The 20444-nt window shown below is 40.0% G+C and overlaps 1 protein-coding gene across 1 annotated transcript in view; it reads left to right on the top strand.

Annotated features, from left to right (window-relative positions):
* The first annotated feature begins 2441 nt into the window (after positions 1 to 2441).
* The window catches only part of LOC127534495 (uncharacterized), a 41394-nt gene continuing 23391 nt past the window's right edge, over positions 2442 to 20444 (top strand). Inside the window, exons 1-6 of the mRNA XM_051949752.1 lie at positions 2442 to 2775; positions 2933 to 3093; positions 5878 to 6097; positions 6868 to 6929; positions 7036 to 7170; positions 8959 to 9455. Of these exons, the coding sequence (XP_051805712.1) occupies positions 3058 to 3093; positions 5878 to 6097; positions 6868 to 6929; positions 7036 to 7170; positions 8959 to 9455 (950 nt within the window). The 5' untranslated portion in view covers positions 2442 to 2775; positions 2933 to 3057. The remainder of the gene's footprint in view (positions 2776 to 2932; positions 3094 to 5877; positions 6098 to 6867; positions 6930 to 7035; positions 7171 to 8958; positions 9456 to 20444) is intronic.

Here is a 20444-nt window from a genome sequence, read left to right as displayed (position 1 = left end):
TTTTTTAAGAAGCAAAAACCCACAGAAATTCCCTATATTTAACTAATGACGTAAATAGAGATTGCATTGTTTGCTTCACAGATCAAAACCTCATGCTTTTCTTTACAATTTCGTACTGGTGGGTCCTGGTGGTTGTAAAAATATGAACGTGAGGATTTCTTTTCCGAGAGTGGTGGGATTTTGATACTAATGTTCATAATGTGGTAACAGACATTGTGGAATAAGTCAAAATGTCACCTGTTTTTTAATGCCTTTTTTGATTACAACTCCAGCTCTATTCTAACATGCTTGTTTGTTTATTTGTTTATTTGATAGGGACAGAACAACAAACATTGTTACATTAACCGATGTCATGTTCATAGGTCAATAGCTGACAGCTAATTCGCAGACCTGGTCCCTGCTTGTGTGGACAGAGGTAAAAGTGATGTTCTTGAAGGCTACTGCCCAACCCCCACACACAATTTACATTTCTATGTTGAGGCGCTACGAATGTGCTTGTGTGGACAGAGCTAAAGGTGATCTTTCTTGAAGGCTACTGCCCAACCCCCACGCACAATTTACACTCTGCCATGGCCAAAGAGACAAACAGGTTTCTGCTGTAGCACAGATCAACAGGCTGACTTACGTTCAGACCAATTTCCCTTGTAGTTATGAATGAATAAATTCTATGAGTTTCAAAGGTTTTATTCACTTTGCAAATTGTGATGATCTAAGTATTCACAAAAAACTGAACCATTCAAGTCAAATAAATAAATCATTCTAGTTTCACTCAACAAATGTGCCAGAACTTTCACATTTCAGTACAACCTCTTGTGTGTTGTTGTTTTGTTTGTTTTTAAACCTAGAAGTATGAGTGTACTTCAAACACTTTCAAGTAGATTTTTCCTGTTTCTGAATATGTTGAGCCTGTCTTTTTCATTATAGCATGAACTATCATTTGTTACCTTTAACAGCAGTTTAGAATTACATCAGCCCATTCCCAGTAAAAAATTACTCTGCCTCTGCAGGAGTTTTTAACTTCCAAAGGCAAGGAAGGCCTCATGAAAATCATCAGCTTAAACACACCTTGGCCCGTACTTCAGAATCTGTTGCTGAGACATAGCTTACCGTAAGGCTCAGGTTAAACAAGCCAGATTCAGACTTCTCATCTCTTCTAGATAAATCTCTTTACAAGACACAGCAATGACAAAAATTCCCTACAAATGGTCCCATCATTCTTTAACTCACAAATTAAGTGCGGGTGTTTTTTGGTTTTAGTTTTATTCCTATTTTCTGCAGAAATGCAGAGCAAAAACAAAGTGGATCAATATTTGTTGGACAACAACTTCTCTACAAAGCTAGATTCCTTTTCTGTCACAGCTCTGTTGTGTGTTGTCCAGTCCTTTAACATCTGCTGGGTAAACTGAGCAGTTCACATCAACTGAAACCCTGTAACCCTTCATGTGTCTACGTCTGGTCTAACTGCTCTGATTCACCATTCATGTCAGGGTGGTTAACGATCTTTTTCCAAAGACCCAGTCACTGTTCCGATCATTGGGCAGGGTTTTATATCAATACCGGTCTCCTCACAGAAGTTTTTACTTGTCTTTTCTGTTTTTGGGAGCGACAGCTTTAGAGGACCAAAAGCATTTCCATGTGTTTTTCCTTCATTGGAGATTCATCTACCTGAATATTTATTTTATTTGTGCACCTTTCAATCAATATGTAAAGATATAATAGTTTTATAGGTAAGTATATTGAAGAGGTACTGTGCAAGAAGGACATTTAACCTACCATCCTTCAAGTTTTTTTCTTCCTTCAAGCAAAGAAAAGGTAAGGTAATTTGCAGCACTTTAATTTAATATTCTAAAACCTCAATGTATAAATGCTAACAATTTAAAAATGACTTTTTTGTCCACTTACCATATAAACATGTGGCACTGCCATCGTACTACTTTAATATTTATGTCTAAATGTGTAGGTAGCATTAATATTCTGATAGAACTCACAACAAAAAAACTGAGAAGTTTACTATTATGAAAATGCAGATACTATAATTCTTCTGCCTCATAGTTAATGTTGCACCTTTTATCTAAATATTTACAGTGACAAGGTTTCAAAGTATTGTTGATAGTGTAACTACTGAGCTATTTTCTGTTGGACATGCCTGGTATGCAGCAACACATGAGCATTTCTGAAACTTATATCACACTATTAATGCATATTTATTTGTTTCCTGTTAATCAGGTTAGGGAGTTATTGCCACTAACAAAATTACAAAATTTGAAATGATGACCATGTCTAATAGGTTTTTTTTCTGCATTTTCAAGGAATCCCGTCGGATGAGTTCATTCGAAAACCTTGCCTCTAACCCTGGCGTTACGGACGTTGGAGAACCTGTTTTTAACACCACAAAAAAGATTGCAAATGGATGCAATGCTGCTGAAATTTTCCCAGGATTCTTCCAGAGCAACAAAGTTGCAGTGAAAAGAGTTGCAAAGCATATTTCTCAAAATGAGAATAAAATGGCACATGTCCTATGTTCAGAAACATTCAAAGCAGAACATCTTTTACAACCAATTGCAGTGTTGGAAGATAATTACTTTGCTTATTTTGTCTCCCCTCTCTGCAAATACAGTCTGGCGGAGGTAATTGAAAACAAGAACTTTCCTGACAGAGAAAGTTTGACTGAGGCTCAAAGACTGGGGATCTGCCAGGAGCTACTGCAAGGACGACAAGAACTCCATTCACGCGGGATTTTGCACAGAGACCTGAAGCCCGAAAACATTTTGTTTGGTTAAAAAAAAGAATAAATCGTTTAGCCATAGCCATAAACTATCTGGTAGAATGTATTTATTATCCAATTTTTCATTATATATCATAGAAAAGACGTTATTTTGTGGATATTGTATTAAGAGGTACATGTCTAAGGATCATTTTCAATATTTTACAGATATCAGCAACAAATTGTTTATCGCAGATTTTGGAGCAAGCAGGAAACTGGATTTGGCACAATCAGCTTTGCAGTCTCAAATGGCTGGATCTTTGTCTTGGTCAAGTTATGAAGATGTTTGAGGCATGCAATACAAATACAAGAAAGAGTCAGATATCCAGGTAAGTTCAGGATGGAAATGTCGCTTCAATGGCCATGATGACTGCTATGAGTTTACATGTCTTTAAAATATGTGAAATGTGGAGCTGAAAATGAATAAACTAGGTCTGCTGTATGGTGAATTGTATCACATGTCAGTATTCAAATCAGTTTACATAAACTCAACTGTATATTATAAGTAATATTTTAATCATTGTAATGTTTATATATACATACTCAAAAAATATAAACGCAACACTTTTGTTTTTGCTCCCATTTTTTATGAGATGAACTCAAAGATCTAAAACTTTTTCCACAAACACAATATCATCATTTCTCTCAAATATTGTTCACAAATCTGTCTAAGTCTGTGATAGTTAGCACTTCTCCTTTGCTGAGATAATCCATCCCACCTCACAGGTGTGCCATATCAAGATGCTGATTAGACACCATGATTAGTGCACAGGTGTGCCTTAGACTGCCCACAATAAAAGGCCACTCTGAAAGGTGCAGTTTTATCACACAGCACAATGCCACAGATGTGGCAAGATTTGAGGGAGCGTGCAATTGGCATGCTGACAGCAGGAATGTCAACCAGAGCTGTTGCTCGTGTGTTGAATGTTCATTTCTCTACCATAAGCTGTCTCCAAAGGCGTTTCAGAGAATTTGGCAGTACATCCAACTAGCCTCACAACCGCAGACCACGTGTAACCACACCAGCCCAGGACCTCCACATCCAGCATGTTCACTTCCAAGATGGTCTGAGACCAGTCACTTGGACAGCTGCTGAAACAATCGGTTTGCATAACCAAAGAATTTGTGCACAAACTGTCAGAAACCGTCTCAGGGAAGCTCATCTGCAAGCTTGTCATCCTCATCGGGGTCTCCACCTGACTCCAGTTCGTCGTCGTAACCGACTTGAGTGGGCAAATGCTCACATTCGATGGCGTCTGGCACGTTGGAGAGGTGTTCTCTTCATGGATGAATCCCGGTTTACACTCTTCAGGGCAGATGGCAGACAGCGTGTGTGGTGTCGTGTGGGTGAGCGGTTTTCTGATGTCAACAATTTTGTCCATGTGTGTATACAGTGCCTTGCGAAAGTATTTGGCCCCCTTGAACTTTTCAACCTTTCGCCACATTTCAGGCTTCAAACATAAAGATATAAAATTTTAATTTTTTGCCAAGAATCAACAACAATTGGGACACAATCGTGAAGTGGAATGAAATTTATTGGATATTTTATACTTTTTTTAACAAATAAAAAACTGAAAAGTGGGGTGTGCAATATTATTCGGCCCCTTTACTTTCAGTGCAGCAAACTCACTCCAGAAGTTCAGTGAGGATCTCTGAATGATCCAGTGTTGTCCTAAATGACTGGTGATGATAAATAGAATCCACCTGTGTGTAATCAAGTCTCCGTATAAATGCACCTGCTCTGTGATAGTCTCAGGGTTCTGTTTAAAGTGCAGAGAGCATCATGAAGACCAAGGAACACACCAGGCAGGTCCGAGATACTGTTGTGGAGAAGTTTAAAGCCGGATTTTGATACAAAAAGATTTCCCAAGCTTTAAACATCTCAAGGAGCACTGTGCAAGCAATCATATTGAAATGGAAGGAGTATCAGACCACTGCAAATCTACCAAGACCCGGCCGTCCCTCTAAACTTTCACCTGGAACAAGGAGAAGACTGATCAGAGATGCAGCCAAGAGGCCCATGATCACTCTGGATGAACTGCAGAGATCTACAGCTGAGGTGGGAGAGTCTGTCCATAGGACAACAATCAGTCGTACACTGCACAAATCTGGCCTTTATGGAAGAGTGGCAAGAAGAAAGCCATTTCTCAAAGATATCCATAAAAAGTCTCGTTTGAAGTTTGCCACAAGCCACCTGGGAGACTAACCAAACATGTGGAAGAAGGTGCTCTGGTCAGATGAAACCAAAATGGAACTTTTTGGCCACAATGCAAAACGATATGTTTGGCGTAAAAGCAACACAGCTCATCACCCTGAACACACCATCCCCACTGTCAAACAGGGTGGTGGCAGCCTCATGGTTTGGGCCTGCTTTTCTTCAGCAGGGACAGGGAAGATGGTTAAAACTGATGGGAAGATGAATGGAGCCAAATGCAGGACCATTCTGGAAGAAAACCTGTTGGAGTCTGCAAAAGACCTGAGACTGGGACGGAGATTTATCTTCCAACAGGACAATGATCCAAAACATAAAGCCAAATCTACAATGGAATGGCTCACAAATAAACGTATCCAGGTGTTAGAATGGCCAAGTCAAAGTCCAGACCTGAATCCAATGGAGAATCTGTGGGCAGAGCTGAAGACTGCTGTTCACAAACGCTCTCCAGCCAACCTCACTGAGCTCGAGCTGTTTTGCAAGGAAGAATGGGCAAGAATTTCAGTCTCTCGATGTGCAAAACTGATAGAGACATACCCCAAGCGACTTGCAGCTGTAATTGCAGCAAAAGGTGGCGCTACAAAGTATTAATGCAAGGGGGCCGAATAATATTGCACGCCCCACTTTTCAGGTTTTTATTCGTTAAAAAAGTTTAAAATATCCAATAAATTTCGTTCCACTTCACGATTGTGTCCCACTTATTGTTGATTCTTGACAAAAAATTAAAATTTTATATCTTTATGTTTGAAGCCTGAAATGTGGCGAAAGGTTGAAAAGTTCAAGGGGGCCGAATACTTTCACAAGGCACTGTATATATATATATATATATAATTGCAATCTGTGCAATATGGAAGGGTGATTATGACTGGACATTGATTCAAATGAATCTCCTGTATTGCAGACAACAGGGTGCCTGGTGCATTACATACTGACAGATGGAGAGCACCCCTATCAAGCAACTACACCCTACTCCAACGATCCACTGGCGTTATTTCAAAATCTCAGAGCGGGCACCTTTACTCTTCAGTGCGAGGAAAGGCATCAAGGTATCATTGGCAGAATGCTGTGTAAATCGACAGAAGCATGCCCTACCATTGAAGAATGCCTTCAAGCCATCACAAGTATGTGCCCAGACAGACAGTTCTGACTTTGTCACTTCACCAATTAAACATATCATTAAAACAATATATGCATACACTATAGCTAATATTGCAAGATTGTATGCATAGGGCAAATGTAATCCTTAATTGATTGAATATGGTAAATGTCTGTTATGTGTTCCAACACGGTCTCACGGGGATTCGTGAAACTGTTACGTAAATTTTTTGTTTCTTTTTCGTGCGCACCAACACGATTTCGTCATGTTTTTCGTGCCGCTCACCACGAAATGTTTTTCGTGTTGCTCACAACGAAACCCGCTGTGGTAATCACAGCTGAAAGTGGTTTATACCAGCGGATTCATGACGATCTAAGCTGTCCATCGGCGTATACTGCTTGTGTGATCGCGTTTGCGGCCGCCGGCCGCCGGACATTCTTGAAATTCCTATGCAAATTGGAAAAAAAAAAAAAAAAAAAAAAAAAAAAAAAAAAAAAAAAAAAGGTAAGTGTACCACCGGGTTATGGTTATGGTTAGGGTTATGGTTAGGGACGATGTCATGCAAAATATAGCGTTGGATTCGCCATGGTTTTACATTAAAAATATAATACACACATTCGTTTGAAATACGTTCTGGGTGGCACGAAAAGTCCGCCGTTTAAAATACATTGGTGCGCATTTCGTGGTGAGCGGCACGAAAAACATGACGAAATCGTGTTGGTGCGCACGAAACCGAAACTAAAACTTACGTGACAGTTTCACGAATCCTCGTGAGATCGGGCTGTGTGTTCACAGGTTTCACACACCAAGCTGATCACAATGGAGTCACAAACAACAGTAATAACAATGGAAATAAAGTAAGCATTTAATTATCTAATTCAACATTTTGTAAGAAGTTATAAACATTATCATAAAATTTATAACATAATTTAATATGTTGATTTTGCATTGTTATTTTTACAGGACCAAACCCACATAGCCAATTGCTCTCCTCAAGCATCAAATGAGATTGACACTCAACACAGTGCCAACAGTGATCAGCCAGGGAGTGTCTGCAATGTAGTGATGGATTCCTCTTCTCACATTGAAGATGATACAGTGGGTATGGAAAGTATTCAGACCCCTTGAAATTTTTCACTCTCTGTGTCATTGCAGCCATTTGCCAAAATCAAAAAAGTTCATTTTATTTCTCATTAATGTACACTCAGCACCCCAGCTTGACAGAAAAAAACAGAAGTTTAGAAATTTTTGCAAATTTATTAAAAAAGAAAAAGTGAAATATCACATGGTCATAAGTATTCAGACCCTGTGCTCAGTATTGAGTAGAAGCACCCTTTTCAGCTAGTACAGCCATGAGTCTTCTTGGGAATGACGCAACAAGTTTTTCACACCTGGATTTGGGGATCCTCTGCCATTCTTCCTTGCAGATCCTCTCCACTTCTGTCAGGTTGGATGGTGAACATTGGTGGACAGCCATTTTGAGGTCTCTCCAGAGATGCTCAATTGTGTTTAGGTCAGGGCTCTGGCTGGGCCAGTCAAGAACGGTCACAGAGTTGTTCTGAAGCCACTCCTTTGTCATTGTAGCTGTGTGCTTCGGGTCATTGTCCTGTTGAAAGGTGACCCTTTGGCCCAGTCTGAGGTCCTGAGCACTCTGGAAGAGGTTTTCCTCCAGGATATCTCTGTACTTGGCCGCATTCATCCTTCCTTCAATTGCAACCAGTCGTCCTGTCCCTGCAGCTGAAAAACACTCCCACAACATGATGCTCCCACCACCACGTTTCACTGTAGGGATTGTATTGGGCAGGTGATGAGCAGTGCCTGGTTTTCTCCACACATACTGCTTAGAATTAACACCAAAAGGTTCAATCTTGGTCTCATCAGACCAGAGAATCTTATTTCTCATAGTCTGGGAGTCCTTCATGTGTTTTTTGGCAAACTCTACGCGGGCTTTCATGTGTCTTGCACTGAGGAGAGGCTTCCGTCGGGCCACTCTGCCATAAAGCCCCGACTGGTGGAGGGCTGCAGTGATAGTTGACTTTGTGGAACTTTCTCCTATCTCCCGACTGCATCTCTGGAGCTCAGCCACAGTGATCTTTGGGTTCTTCTTTATCTCTCTCACCAAGGCTCTTCTCCCACAATTGCTCAGTTTGGCTGGATGGCCAGGTCTAGGAAGAGTTGTGGTCGTCCCAAAGTTCTTCCATTTGAGGATTATGGAGGCCACTGTGCTCTTAGGAACCTTGAGTGCTGCAGAAATTCTTTTGTAACCTTGGCCAGATCTGTGCCTTGCCACAATTCTGTCTGTGAGCTCCTTGGGCAGTTCCTTTGACCTCGTGATTCTCATTTGCTCTGACATGCATTGTGAGGTGTAAGGTCTTATATAGACAGCTGTGTGCCTTTCCTAATCAAGCCCAATCAGTTTAATTAAACACAGCTGGACTCCAATAAAGAAGCAGAACCATCTCGAGGAGGATCAGAAGAAATGGACAGCATGTGAGTTAAATATGAATGTCGCTGCAAAGGGTCTGAATACTTCTGACCATGTCATATTTCAGTTTTTCTTTTTTAATAAATTTGCAAAAATTTCTACATTTCTAATTTTTTTTTTCTGTCAAGATGGCATGCTGAGTGTACATTAATGAGAAATAAAATGAGCTTTTTTGATTTTGGCAAATGGCTGCAATGACAGAGAGTGAAAAATTTCAAGGGGTCTGAATACTTTCCGTACCAACTGTATATCTGTCATTGAAATGATAATTGTGGATTAATTTCTTTTTGGCCAGGGCTGACAAATATTGATTCTAACTGTGCTAAAACTGTAACAAAAATGTTGTGAGAGAATTTATAGCATTCATTTCATTTTCTTATTCTTTTTTTTCTGTATTTCAGGAAATAGAACCACAGATCTCCCTTTCCCTTGATATGTCAGAAGAAGAAGAGGATATTGATGATGAACCGGCAGAAGTAGATGATGAAGTAGCCAAGAAAGTCATCACAAAAAAAGCAGTTAAGACTGGGATGAAAACGGATGAAAATGTCCTTGAATGCAGTTTGAAGGGTGTCAAAGTGAAAATGTCCTCAAACACCCCACACAAACGTGTCTATTACAAGAAAAATTATTGCCTCTATTGTGAGAAGCCTTTCGGAAAAGTTACAAGACACCTGATGCGAAAACATCAAGATGAAGTTGACATTGCAAAGGCACTTGCACACAAGCAAGGATCCACGATGCGCAGTTTTCTTCTGAGCAAAATAAGGAACAAGGGAAAGTACATACATAACTGTTCAGTCAAATCCGCACGTCAAGGACAAATGGTACCAAAAAGACAAACAACCTACTTGTTGTCAGCAACAGACTTTCTGCCATGCTATTTTTGTTTGGTTATGTACATCAGAACAGATCTCTGGAGGCATCAAAGGCGTTGCAAATTGAGACCAGACGGGCCAGTGAAACGAAAAGTTCAGACATATTGCTCCTTCCTCTTGCCAATGGACCATCCCGTTTCCGATGGACTTAAAAAAATTCTGGAGGACATGACATATGATGCTGTTACACGACGGGTGAAATCCAACCAACTGATTCTGTCATTGGGTGAGAGGATGTTCCTGAAAAATGGAGAAGTTGGATGCCATCGAGCAGATATGAGAAATAAAATGCGAGAACTTACCAGACTTGTTCTGGTGGCAAGAGATCTTGACAAAGACACTGTTTTCCTGAAGGACTTGATTACCCCGGCTAAATTTAACACTGTGCTTGCGGCAGTGAAAAAGATGACAGGATTTGACCACCTAACAAACAGATTTGCAGTTCCCTCAACTGCACTAAAACTACGCCATTCCCCGATGAAGGTCTGATATATTTTGTAGGGAGAGGCTCTGCGACTAGAGGATGACATCTTAAAGGCACAAGCAGAACATTTCAGCAAATTAATTCAACTGGAATGGACAACCCACGTGCCATCAAATGCATTAAAAACGTTGTACCAGAGGAAATGGAACAAGCCACAAGTACTGCCTCTTGCCAAGGACATAAAGAAGCTCCAGGACCACTTGAAAACTGCTGTGGAGGTCAGCAGAAAGTCCCTCCTGGAGTGTCCATCATCAAACGCATGGAATAATCTTTCTCAAGCAACTTTGACACAGCTGACCCTCTTCAACTGGCATCGTGAAGGAGAGGTTTCCAGGATGGAGGTCGAAACATACCGACACAGAAACAAACACATTATGCAAGATGAAATTCTGCAGAGCCTCACAGCCTTTGAAAAAAAATTGTGTGAAAACCTCACCAGGATAGAAGTGCGTGGGAAAAGAGGACGCAAAGTACCAATACTCCTTTCAACAGATGCAAAAGAATCCATAGATCTTCTGATCAACACTAGAGACAATGTTGGGGTTTCTCCAAGCAACCCCTACATTTTTGCCTGTCCTGTCAAAGAGTCTGTGGAGCCTATTCGTGGATGTGACACTTTAAGGCGATATGCACAAAGCTGTGGGGCTAAGCATCCAGAAAATATCCCCTCCACTACACTAAGAAAGCATGTGGCTACAGTTTCACAGCTTTTAAACTTAGAAGATAATGAACTGGACCAGCTGGCAACATTCAAGGGACACAACATTAATGTGCATAGGAAGTTTTACAAAATGCCTGAAGCAACTCTGCAAGTGACAAAAGCAGAATTCTGTTTGCCATCCAAAATGGAATGGGCAAATTCAAAGGATAATCCCTGGAGGACATTATCCCAAACATTGACTGTAAGTAAAATATTCTTTCATACAAGTTTTCGAACTTAATTTTCATGTTTTGTAAAGCACAAAACAATGCAAATAGATTAATTTTAAAAATTAAGAATGTGTTTTTTCTTTGATTTTGTTGCCGTTGAAGATGGCTCCAGTGACTCAGAAACAGAAAATTTTCACTCTAAAGACCAGTCTGCCCCTACAGATGAGGATGGTAAGTTTTTGCATGGGATGCAGTATTTTAGTATAGTATTTAGCTTTCATTCATTCAATTTATTTAAATAATTGCATTTTATTTGTTTCTACCCAAGTGGTTTCAGGAAACTTGGATGCGGAGGATTCAGAAGAAAGGGCTACTCTTTCAAGAAGGACTGACCTCTCGGAAAAGCCTGTTGAAGACACAGAGAAATTGCCATACGATCCAAAAAGTATGTTTACAGTACAAGAATATTACTTATTAATATCATGACATTTATTTTTTAAGAACTGATTGTGGTCTCACAACTAAAATGTGTTTTCAGTTGTGTAAAATTTAATATCCACTTACTTTCTTAAGTTATTTAGAGGGAAACCCTAAAGGCCCTGGTCCCAAAGAGAGAGGGATATCATTGAACAGCATTTTAAGAGATTCCTGAAGGAAATGAAGATCCCTAGCAAACTAGACTGTGAGAAATGCTTACATGAAAACAATATTCTAAAGGATAATGACAGAGACTGGAAAGCTGTGAAATATTTTGTTCACAACTGAATCACTTCTATGAAAAAAAAACATTTGAGTCAGGGGTATTAAGACAATAAATACTGAGAGCTCGCATTGTGGATGATCAATGTTCAATGTCATTCTGGGAGCTCGCATATGGAGTATCAATGTAGAGTGTTAATACTGAGAGTCCAGTAAAATGGAGCTTTCAGTGTTAGACTCATAACATTGGTAGTCCATGTAAATGGAGCATCAGTGTCATTGTTTAAATTACCGCTAACTCTTCATTGTTTGTATTGTGCCTTGCTCGTCATTGTATTATGTCTTGCTTTTCATTGTTTTATTGCCTGTTGCAATTTTTTATTATGCTCTTCTTGATTATTATTTAATTTTTATTGTTAATAACGACCTCTTGCTTTATAAAAAATATTTTCATTGTCTGTAGCTCTTTTCATGGTTTTTAAATGTGTCTCCCTATTTATCTATCTATCACTTTTAATATTTCTATAATTTGTGTGTTATCGTTGTGGTCACTCATCACTGAGGGTGGAAAGTCTGCACTACCGCGGGGGGGGGGCTCTTTTAATGAGCTTATGAGTTTTTTTATGTCATAAACTGTCTGAACAGTTTATTATGTAAAAAACCATTACCGTCGTTAGGAGTCCAGCAAAAGCAAGTGACAAACCCTCAGTTTAGGAGTGTGTGTGTGGACTCAACATCACTTTAAATAAACATTGACTTGATTTCACGGAACATCCTGTATTGTGCTTTTTACTGTTTTACATTTGTGATTGTAGGCAGGTGTTATGTGATAGCTATTGGTATTACAAGCAAAGTTGGGTAGAATACAAAACATTAGCAAAATGTAATGCTTTTCTTTTTCCTTAAAACATGCTTGTTCCATCTGCTTCTAAATAGCATTTAATTAGATAAAGTTTGAAAATGGTTGAAATATACTCTGAAGTTGAACCTTAGTATATTATGACAAAAATATTAAATCCAGTTATGCTTGAAGATACTGATTCTGTAAGTAACCCATCAAATATACCATCTCATCTCAAACTATATTGAAATTTACATTTTTGATTTCCCTCAAAGAACACTTCAGACTTATGCCAATCAGTCATGTTGTATTTACAACTGAATTTTTTAAAAAACTAATGGAAAGGTTATAAAAACACCATCTTAGGACTTTGTAATATCCAGGATTATTGAACTGAATGTGACTCATCTCTGAGTTGAATCGGTGATCAGGCATATATCCTCTTCTTACACACACATGCAGGAGTGTGAACATCGCTCCATGCTAACTAAGAGGGAGCCCATGTCGTTCTGTGCCATCAAAGAGGGGACTCTTATCATTCTGTACCATCCAACAGTGGACCTTCTTTTCCTTCTTCATTTAATTATTACAGAAATTTTCAAAAGGTTTTTATGCATTTTTTTTGTTTAATACTTATTGTGTATTGTAAAAAAATAATTAATTTGCTGTCAGTATCCCCATTTGATTATTTCCATCTATACTTAGCTGTGGCGAGTGCCACATACTAAGATGAAAACACCGCAGCAGTTTCTACCAATGATGCGATGCTACATGTAAGCTCTGTACCTTTACAACACTCAAGGTTGCACATTAGCAGAAGGTTAGGTTCAAGCTTTCTGTTCAGTCATGTTAAATTTTGTGTTTGTTAGTTATTATAATCTATTAAATGTAAAGCAGAAAAGTAATGATAGTAATGATATAACATTCATTTGTGATACCCTTAGGTTACTATTTTTACATTTCAAAAACTCATTTCATACTCATCCATTCTGGAGTGTGCATGCCATGCCATGCCATGAAATGCCATGCTATCCAAGTTGGGCATCTGTGGTTAACTTTTTCTTCCACCATGCATCAACACACATTCTTCTATTTACAGACAGAGGACAGAAGTACATTGTAAAAATTTGTTAAAACCAGCAGTGAGTGATGCTATATTCAAGCTTTGCACATTCATGGCACACATTTGCGTTTGTCTTCTTAGAAGAATTTTTATCACACCAGTCGAATGATAGCAGTTAAAAGTCTTACATTCTTTAAAGCTTTGATTTTTTAAATTAAAATTTCCATTCTTTTTTTTTTTAATCGGTGTCCATTGCAGAGTGTGAACATCGCTCCATGCTATCTAAGTGGGACCCATGTCATTCTGTGCCATCAAACAGGGGACTTTTATCATTTTAAAAAGTAGTAGTTTCCATCAAAAACATCAACACACATTCTCAAATGTACTGATTGAGGAAACAAGCATATGGTCAAATGAAGTTAAATTTTCTTCTTGTGAAAAATTATCCGGGTGTTTTAGGACTGAAAAAATGTAGATGTTTTATAAAAGTCTAACATCTGTATTTTAGTGGTTAATTTAAAATCTAAAGAAATTATCACAAGCCTGGCAATTTTATGGTCAATATTGTTCTGGTTTTCTTTTACTACTTTTTTCTTAAATTGTCTTTTTTTGTTGTGATAGTCCTTTATTTTAGTATAAGTTAAAGTTTAAAGCTAGTTAAGACTTCCATAAAATTTTAAATTTCCTTACAAAACAGAATCAAATCATGTCTAATGAGCCTGGTTCCTTCAGTAAGTAGTGTCTCCTCTTAATCCCTCAGAGCCTCCCTGCAGCAGCAAGCCATTCATACAGCAGACGAGTGTGTGAACGACGTGTGTGAATGGGTCGTTGACATACCTGTTCCTGTCTACAGGGGTGCTGCCGAGTGCGCATATTTACACATACCTACCTCCTGGGCCCCACTTGGCAAAAATTATAAAAGTTCACCAGAAGGTTTTAGACATGATTTTAGCATGATCTAAAGCATGACCAAGAGGGGTCCGGAAAATGGGCCACTGTTGGTAATGAGGGCCACACTTGGTGAATGTGTAACGACGCCTGGGCCACACTTAGATAGTAGCACGAGTACACACACACACACACACACACACACACACACACACACACACACACACACTCACGCAAACAGGCATTGGGCCAGCTGAGTCACGTCTAAGTGGCGTGGAGTGTGATTGCAGCTCACACTTACATAACCTCTGTCTCCACACCACTGTCATTAGAGCAGCTCAGCAGAACGGGCGAAAACAATTCTTTTAAGTACTCTGTAGCCAGGAGAGCCTCAGGACTCACCTTCTCAATGGATTGTGCGTGCGCTTGTCTGCATGCAAACACCTGCATTCGTGTGTGTTCTGCTGTGTGTGTGCTCTCGTTTGTGTTTCTTATAACATATGGCAGATGTTTCTCAGGAGGTAGATAGGGTCGTGCTTTATGCATCAAAGTGTCCTTGGGGAAGACATTGAACCCTGAAGTTGCTCTTAATGGTTCAGCTAGAGATTAGGAGAAGCAAATTGTAATGCGCTGCATAAATGCAGACATTTTAAAAAATTTTTTTATCTGAGCGAGTAATGAGGGAGTTAAGTTTCTCTGCTCCTCTTTGGACAGAGGGAGTCGACGTTCTGGCAGCCTTTGGTGTGTGTGTGTGTGTGTAACTTTGAGTGTGTGCATGCATGTGTGTGTATGGAGAGAGAGAGCCTACATTTTGGCAGGCTTCAGTTTATACAGATGGAGCAGCTCTCGTTGGATAAACCACAGAAAATTCCTCCCACTGTCCAAGTTAGCACTTCTTAGGGAGAGAACCATGCACCCTGCCCTCTATCCCCCATTGCATCCTTCCACACCTAGCCTCTGATTGTCCCTTATGAACCCATCCAATGCCTCTCACCCATCTCCCTATACCACACAACCTCACTGGCAGTCCCAGGAGGAAAGTGGAGCAGGCCGAGCTAGTCGAGTGTGAATGGGCCCGATTACTTTTCCCGGCTCTTCCTGTACAAGGCCAAGCCAGACCAAAGCAATCAAACGAAAAGCAACTGGAGGATGGCATTCTTCTCTTCTCTTCTCTTCTCTTCTCTTCTCTTCTCTTCTCTTCTCTTCTCTTCTCTTCTCTTCTCTTCTCTTCTCTTCTCTTCTCTTCTCTTCTCTTCTCTTCTCTTCTCTTCTCTTCTCTTCTCTTCTCTTCTCTTCTCTTCTCGCTTGCATATGTACTGTCCATCAAACACTCTCTTTCTAATAATGACGAGTCTCTCTCAAATCTGGAGAAGTGATTATGTTAACACTTGATCTTCACTACAGAGTGACCAGAATCATGACACATGTTTTTTCAGGGTAATGACACATCCCCTGCTTTTCCGTTTAACCTCAGCAACCCCTGTACCAGGCCAACTCCTTACCTCATGTGGCTGGTGTCATAGCTCATTCAATACGTACAAATGCCACTACGAAATGTAATATCATTATAACCGTGATGACTTTACATTGGACTCAGGGTCCAACTCTTCAGTATGAGTAACTGGGGGCCTCAGTAGGATTTCTTTTCTCTTCTATTGAATCTAAAAGGCTATTTGTGGTAATTTATTTCCGAAACTGAAGTGATTTTCAGTTACGCTGCAATAAACACAGCGAGGATTTGATTTAGACTTGTGTAAGTTAACAGACTGTTGAGGTAAACTAATGTCAAGCTAAACAAATGTTTAATGGGGGAGAATTTCCACATAACACACAAACACACACACATGCAGCCAAAAATGATTTCAAGGCAATGCTGCTCTCATGCTTATCACAAATGACCTAATTCCTTGCCAGCAGTGTTTTCACTGAGCTCCAGCATGTGTTTACCAGTGGCAGACTGCCTCCCCATTAAAGCTGCCATTCCCCTGAGGCTGCAACACACATCATTAAGACACAGGATATGGACTCTGACCATGGCGTCCTACCTTTGCCTGTAGCCACATGGTTCCTACCTGTAAACCCTCATATATATATATACACCCATTTTTCCTTCTGCCTGGCTGCCTGCCTACTTTCTGCTTTCTACTGTCTGCTTCTTTGTCTTTCTGTCTGTCTTTCTTTCTGCCTGTCTTTCTTTCTGTCTGTCTTTCTCTCTCTTTCTTTCTGTCTGTCTTTTTTCCTTTCTTTCTGTCTTTCTCTCTCTTTCTGTCTATCTTTTTTTGTCTCTTTCTGCCTGTCTTTTTCTTCCTTTCTGTCTTTGTCTCTTTCTGCCTGTCTGTCTTTCTGTCTCTTTCTGTCTTTCTTTCTGTCTGTCTTGCTTTCTGTCTTTCTTTCTGTCTGTCTTGCTTTCTGTCTTTCCTTCTTTGCACATTTGTCTCAGCCACTTCCATCACTGAGACTGATGATCTGTATTTTTGAATGTGCATTTGACAAGATGAGACAAATGAGTGATTGCAGCAAGACAAGGCTGAAAATGGGAGAGCAAATCTGGGTGTGGAAGAGTGTCTCAATTCACCCAAAAGCACAGCTTCCATCATACACTAATGAAAAGCTGTCATCATTACAGCCATAGTAGGAGGATCTGCAGGTTAACCCCTCACTCATCGCAGAGTTACACTGAGTTGGATTGCCGAAAGTTAGATTGATTATTGGAGCAATAAGTGTCATGAGAAACAATTAATGTCCCAAAAAACTAAACAGAACGGGAATAATCAAAGTGTGAAAAGGGAAGCCATTCAGAAGTAATAGTAGGGACACAACTTCAGTATTGCTGAAGCAAGACCAGGGAGGCAAAGCAGTCAACACCCTGCTGCAATATGCTATCTGGAAAGTATACTACTTGCCCTATAAGACACTAAAGAAGTGTAATGCACTCATAATGCATGCAGTTAAAGAAATCCCCCATCCAGTCTGGATGCTTTTTCTGGCTCCCCCACCCGCCACCATCTTACCCCCAGGCCAAAGCTCCCCAGCTCCCAAGAATGGAGTCATTAGCTGGGTGCTAATGGTTTTAGACTTTCTAATTGAATGGGAACCCATTGATCTGTAGGTAGAGAGAAATGGTTCTTTTCATTGCCTCAGTATGGCCTTGCACATCATTTGTCTCCATTCAAAATTAAAGGCAATACATGCTGGAGATGTAAGATTGAAGTAGGAGTGAACACACGTGATAGAGGTGAAGCATCTGCTTACAAACATGCACATAGAAACAAAAATCACAGAACCTGGGAGTGCACATGCTGACTGATACGCACACACACATGCATGTGCAATTGCTCTCCTGTGTGTAGCCTTTAGGGCTCCCATTCGGAGACTAGCAGACTCTAATCTGTGTTCGCTCCCGGACTTATCCTGGTGGGAGACTACGCACCTCACATCTTTTTAAACACTGCAACAACAAGGGGTTGCCTGGGGCAACTGGGGTCAAGGAGCCAGCTTAGTAGAGATGTCAACTGTCGAGCAGTCTCTGTGCATGTTGGAGGTTGAAGTGCATAGGGCTGAAAACTATTGTAATACTGATAAAGCAATGTAGGAGATACCTCTGTCGTTTATCCTCCGTTTACATTGAGTGAACACATGAGTCACACATGTTTTTTTTATCTAATGTTACTGATAAGTTGTTTTTGCATGTGTTGTCTGGTAACTTTGCTCCTTTGAGATGACCAGGATGATTCAGATTAACACACAATAGGGAGTGGTACAACTTCTGAAGTGGCTAATAAGAGAAAAAACTGACCATTTTTGGGTGGTTACTCATCTTTTGAACTGCAGCATTTGCAGTCAGTATGTTACAATGGAATATTAATGTTTTATTCAACTCATCCAGTAAATGGAATCTGAGTAGTAAATTAATTTATGCTTTTTGATGCTGATTTGCAATAGTATGAGTATGTATTATTACACAATTGACTTATTGTAGATGGTCAATGGTTGTTATTTTTACTTGTGGGTGTTATATAGTGTTGTTTTCATGAATTTATGAAGTGCATTTGAGCAAAGAGCCCTGATGGTGCTTTTATTGATATTTAGTTTTCATTCACATCTCAATATTATATTTTCACTGTTTATGCTAAGGATTTGTAGCTCTGTTTGTGCGTGCATGCGTATGTGTGCGTGTGTTTAAGAGACAAAAGCCAGCTGGTTCTGGTTATCAAGCTGGAATTCACTGTAAAAATTACAACATTTTTTTTCTCCCCCCCACCAGTCCTCTTCCCCAAACCGCACATACACACACACTCACTCTCTCTCTCTCTAACACACACAACCCGTAATTATCCAGCTCCGTTGCCTCTCAATGAGGAGCCTCTTGCTACTTCTGGGGAATATGTATTTTACTGAGAGGCAAAAAAAACAAATAGGCTCACACTCAGCCTGATGCCTAACATCAACAGACACTGGTGGACACTGAATGTAATTCAAAACGCAAAAGTCTTTCATATAAATTTATAGGAGGACAGCTCGAGTGGATAATGAAAAAGCTCTACGTCACAAGCCTCAGCGTGTGTCAGTTTTAAAGATACCTCTTATGGGCTGACTGACATCATGTCTGGGAGGGACCTATAATAACATCTCTCTCTCTCTGCAGATGATCTTTATATAAGTAGTTTGTGGATGTGTGTATTGACTGTATACGTTTCTATGCATATGCCTCGTGATTTTTGCATTATATACTTAAAATGTTAGGTGAGAACTGAGGAGTTGTGATGGGACTACTGAGGTGGGCAAACTGAGATCGTCTCATAATCAGGGCTACAAGTTCAGTTCAGTTGGTGTGAAGATTATGTATCTGAATTTAATCACAAGGTGATAAAGGCATAAAAATGATGAGAACTCTTTATTGATGCTAATTATTGATTTTATGGATTCCTAAGAGCTTTCGAGAAACTTTCTTTTGAGAAAGCGGTTTCTCTGTGGCCAACTTTCACCTATGCCAGCGTCTTGCATCTGGGAGCCATTTTGTGCCAGCAGCAGAAACCGAGTTTCCAGAGAGGTAAACCACAGTTGCAGAAGGTGGAGAATCAGCAATAGCCCACCCACGGCTCGATAACCCACAACAACCCATTTAACACAAACTACTGATATATACATCTAACCAATGTGGTACTTTTTATTGACAACAACACATGTGTACCTTAAACCTGTCTCCAATGGTTGCAGTAAAGGGATTTCAGTCAAACATGAACCCAAGGTAAATGCAGTGAGAGCATACATCTGATTAGAGCAGCAGCTGTAAGAAACACATGGTTATATCCCTGTCATTTCCTCCTGCGTTTTCTGTGGATCACTTTATTACCCTGCAATAGCCAAAGGCAATACCCGCCTATGATCCAAGTGTGAGTTTGGAAGTGCGTGTTTCTGTGTGTGTTGGCGCAGCATGCCTTCATCTTTCCCCACCCTCCAAAGTCCACTGTCAATAGCCTCCCTTGGACTTTGCCAGGCTACTTCAACTAAGGGACAAACATTAGAGAAAACCCTGCTTGCATGCTCTGAAGTCATTATGAGAAACACCCTCGCCTCGCCTAACAAGCACACTGTATCACACTGAAAAATGTCAAAGGTTAGCCACAGGCAGCACCATCAGTATCACTACAACGGAATAAGGGAGAGTGAAAGCAACAGAAGAAGAAGATGTGATAAGAGCTAATCACCTTTATGGTCTGCAGCTATTCACATTCAACCAGCATGTGGACTGAACCCGAGTCGAGTTGTTCTGTCAATGAAGTGCGCTCTCACAGGATGCTTCACGTACGGGAGCAACAAATGACGAATGCCATTAAGCAGCATTTGAAGTAAACTTAAAGTCACTTTTCACTGAAGCAAAACTGATTCTATGCATAACGCAGTCAAAAATATAAGCAAGAGTTAAGCTCCCGGGATTGTCATTGGTTTAACCTTGATTTGATGTTATAGAGTGGCATGAAATAGACTCTTTCAAAGAATAACCACAATATCGCCTTGGCTTGTACAGGACATTCTTTCAGAGGCAGTAACCCTTAGGTCAAAGTAGAGAAGTCTGGAAAAATGAGAGACTCTCAGAGAGCACAAGAAAGAAACATGAGATATTTGAAAAGTGGTGAGAGACACAGAGTGGAATCGGAAAGTAA

The sequence above is a fragment of the Acanthochromis polyacanthus genome, chromosome 6, assembly GCF_021347895.1.
Source record: "Acanthochromis polyacanthus isolate Apoly-LR-REF ecotype Palm Island chromosome 6, KAUST_Apoly_ChrSc, whole genome shotgun sequence".
NCBI classification, from domain to species: domain Eukaryota; kingdom Metazoa; phylum Chordata; class Actinopteri; family Pomacentridae; genus Acanthochromis; species Acanthochromis polyacanthus.
This window is presented reverse-complemented; position numbering and strand designations above follow the sequence as displayed.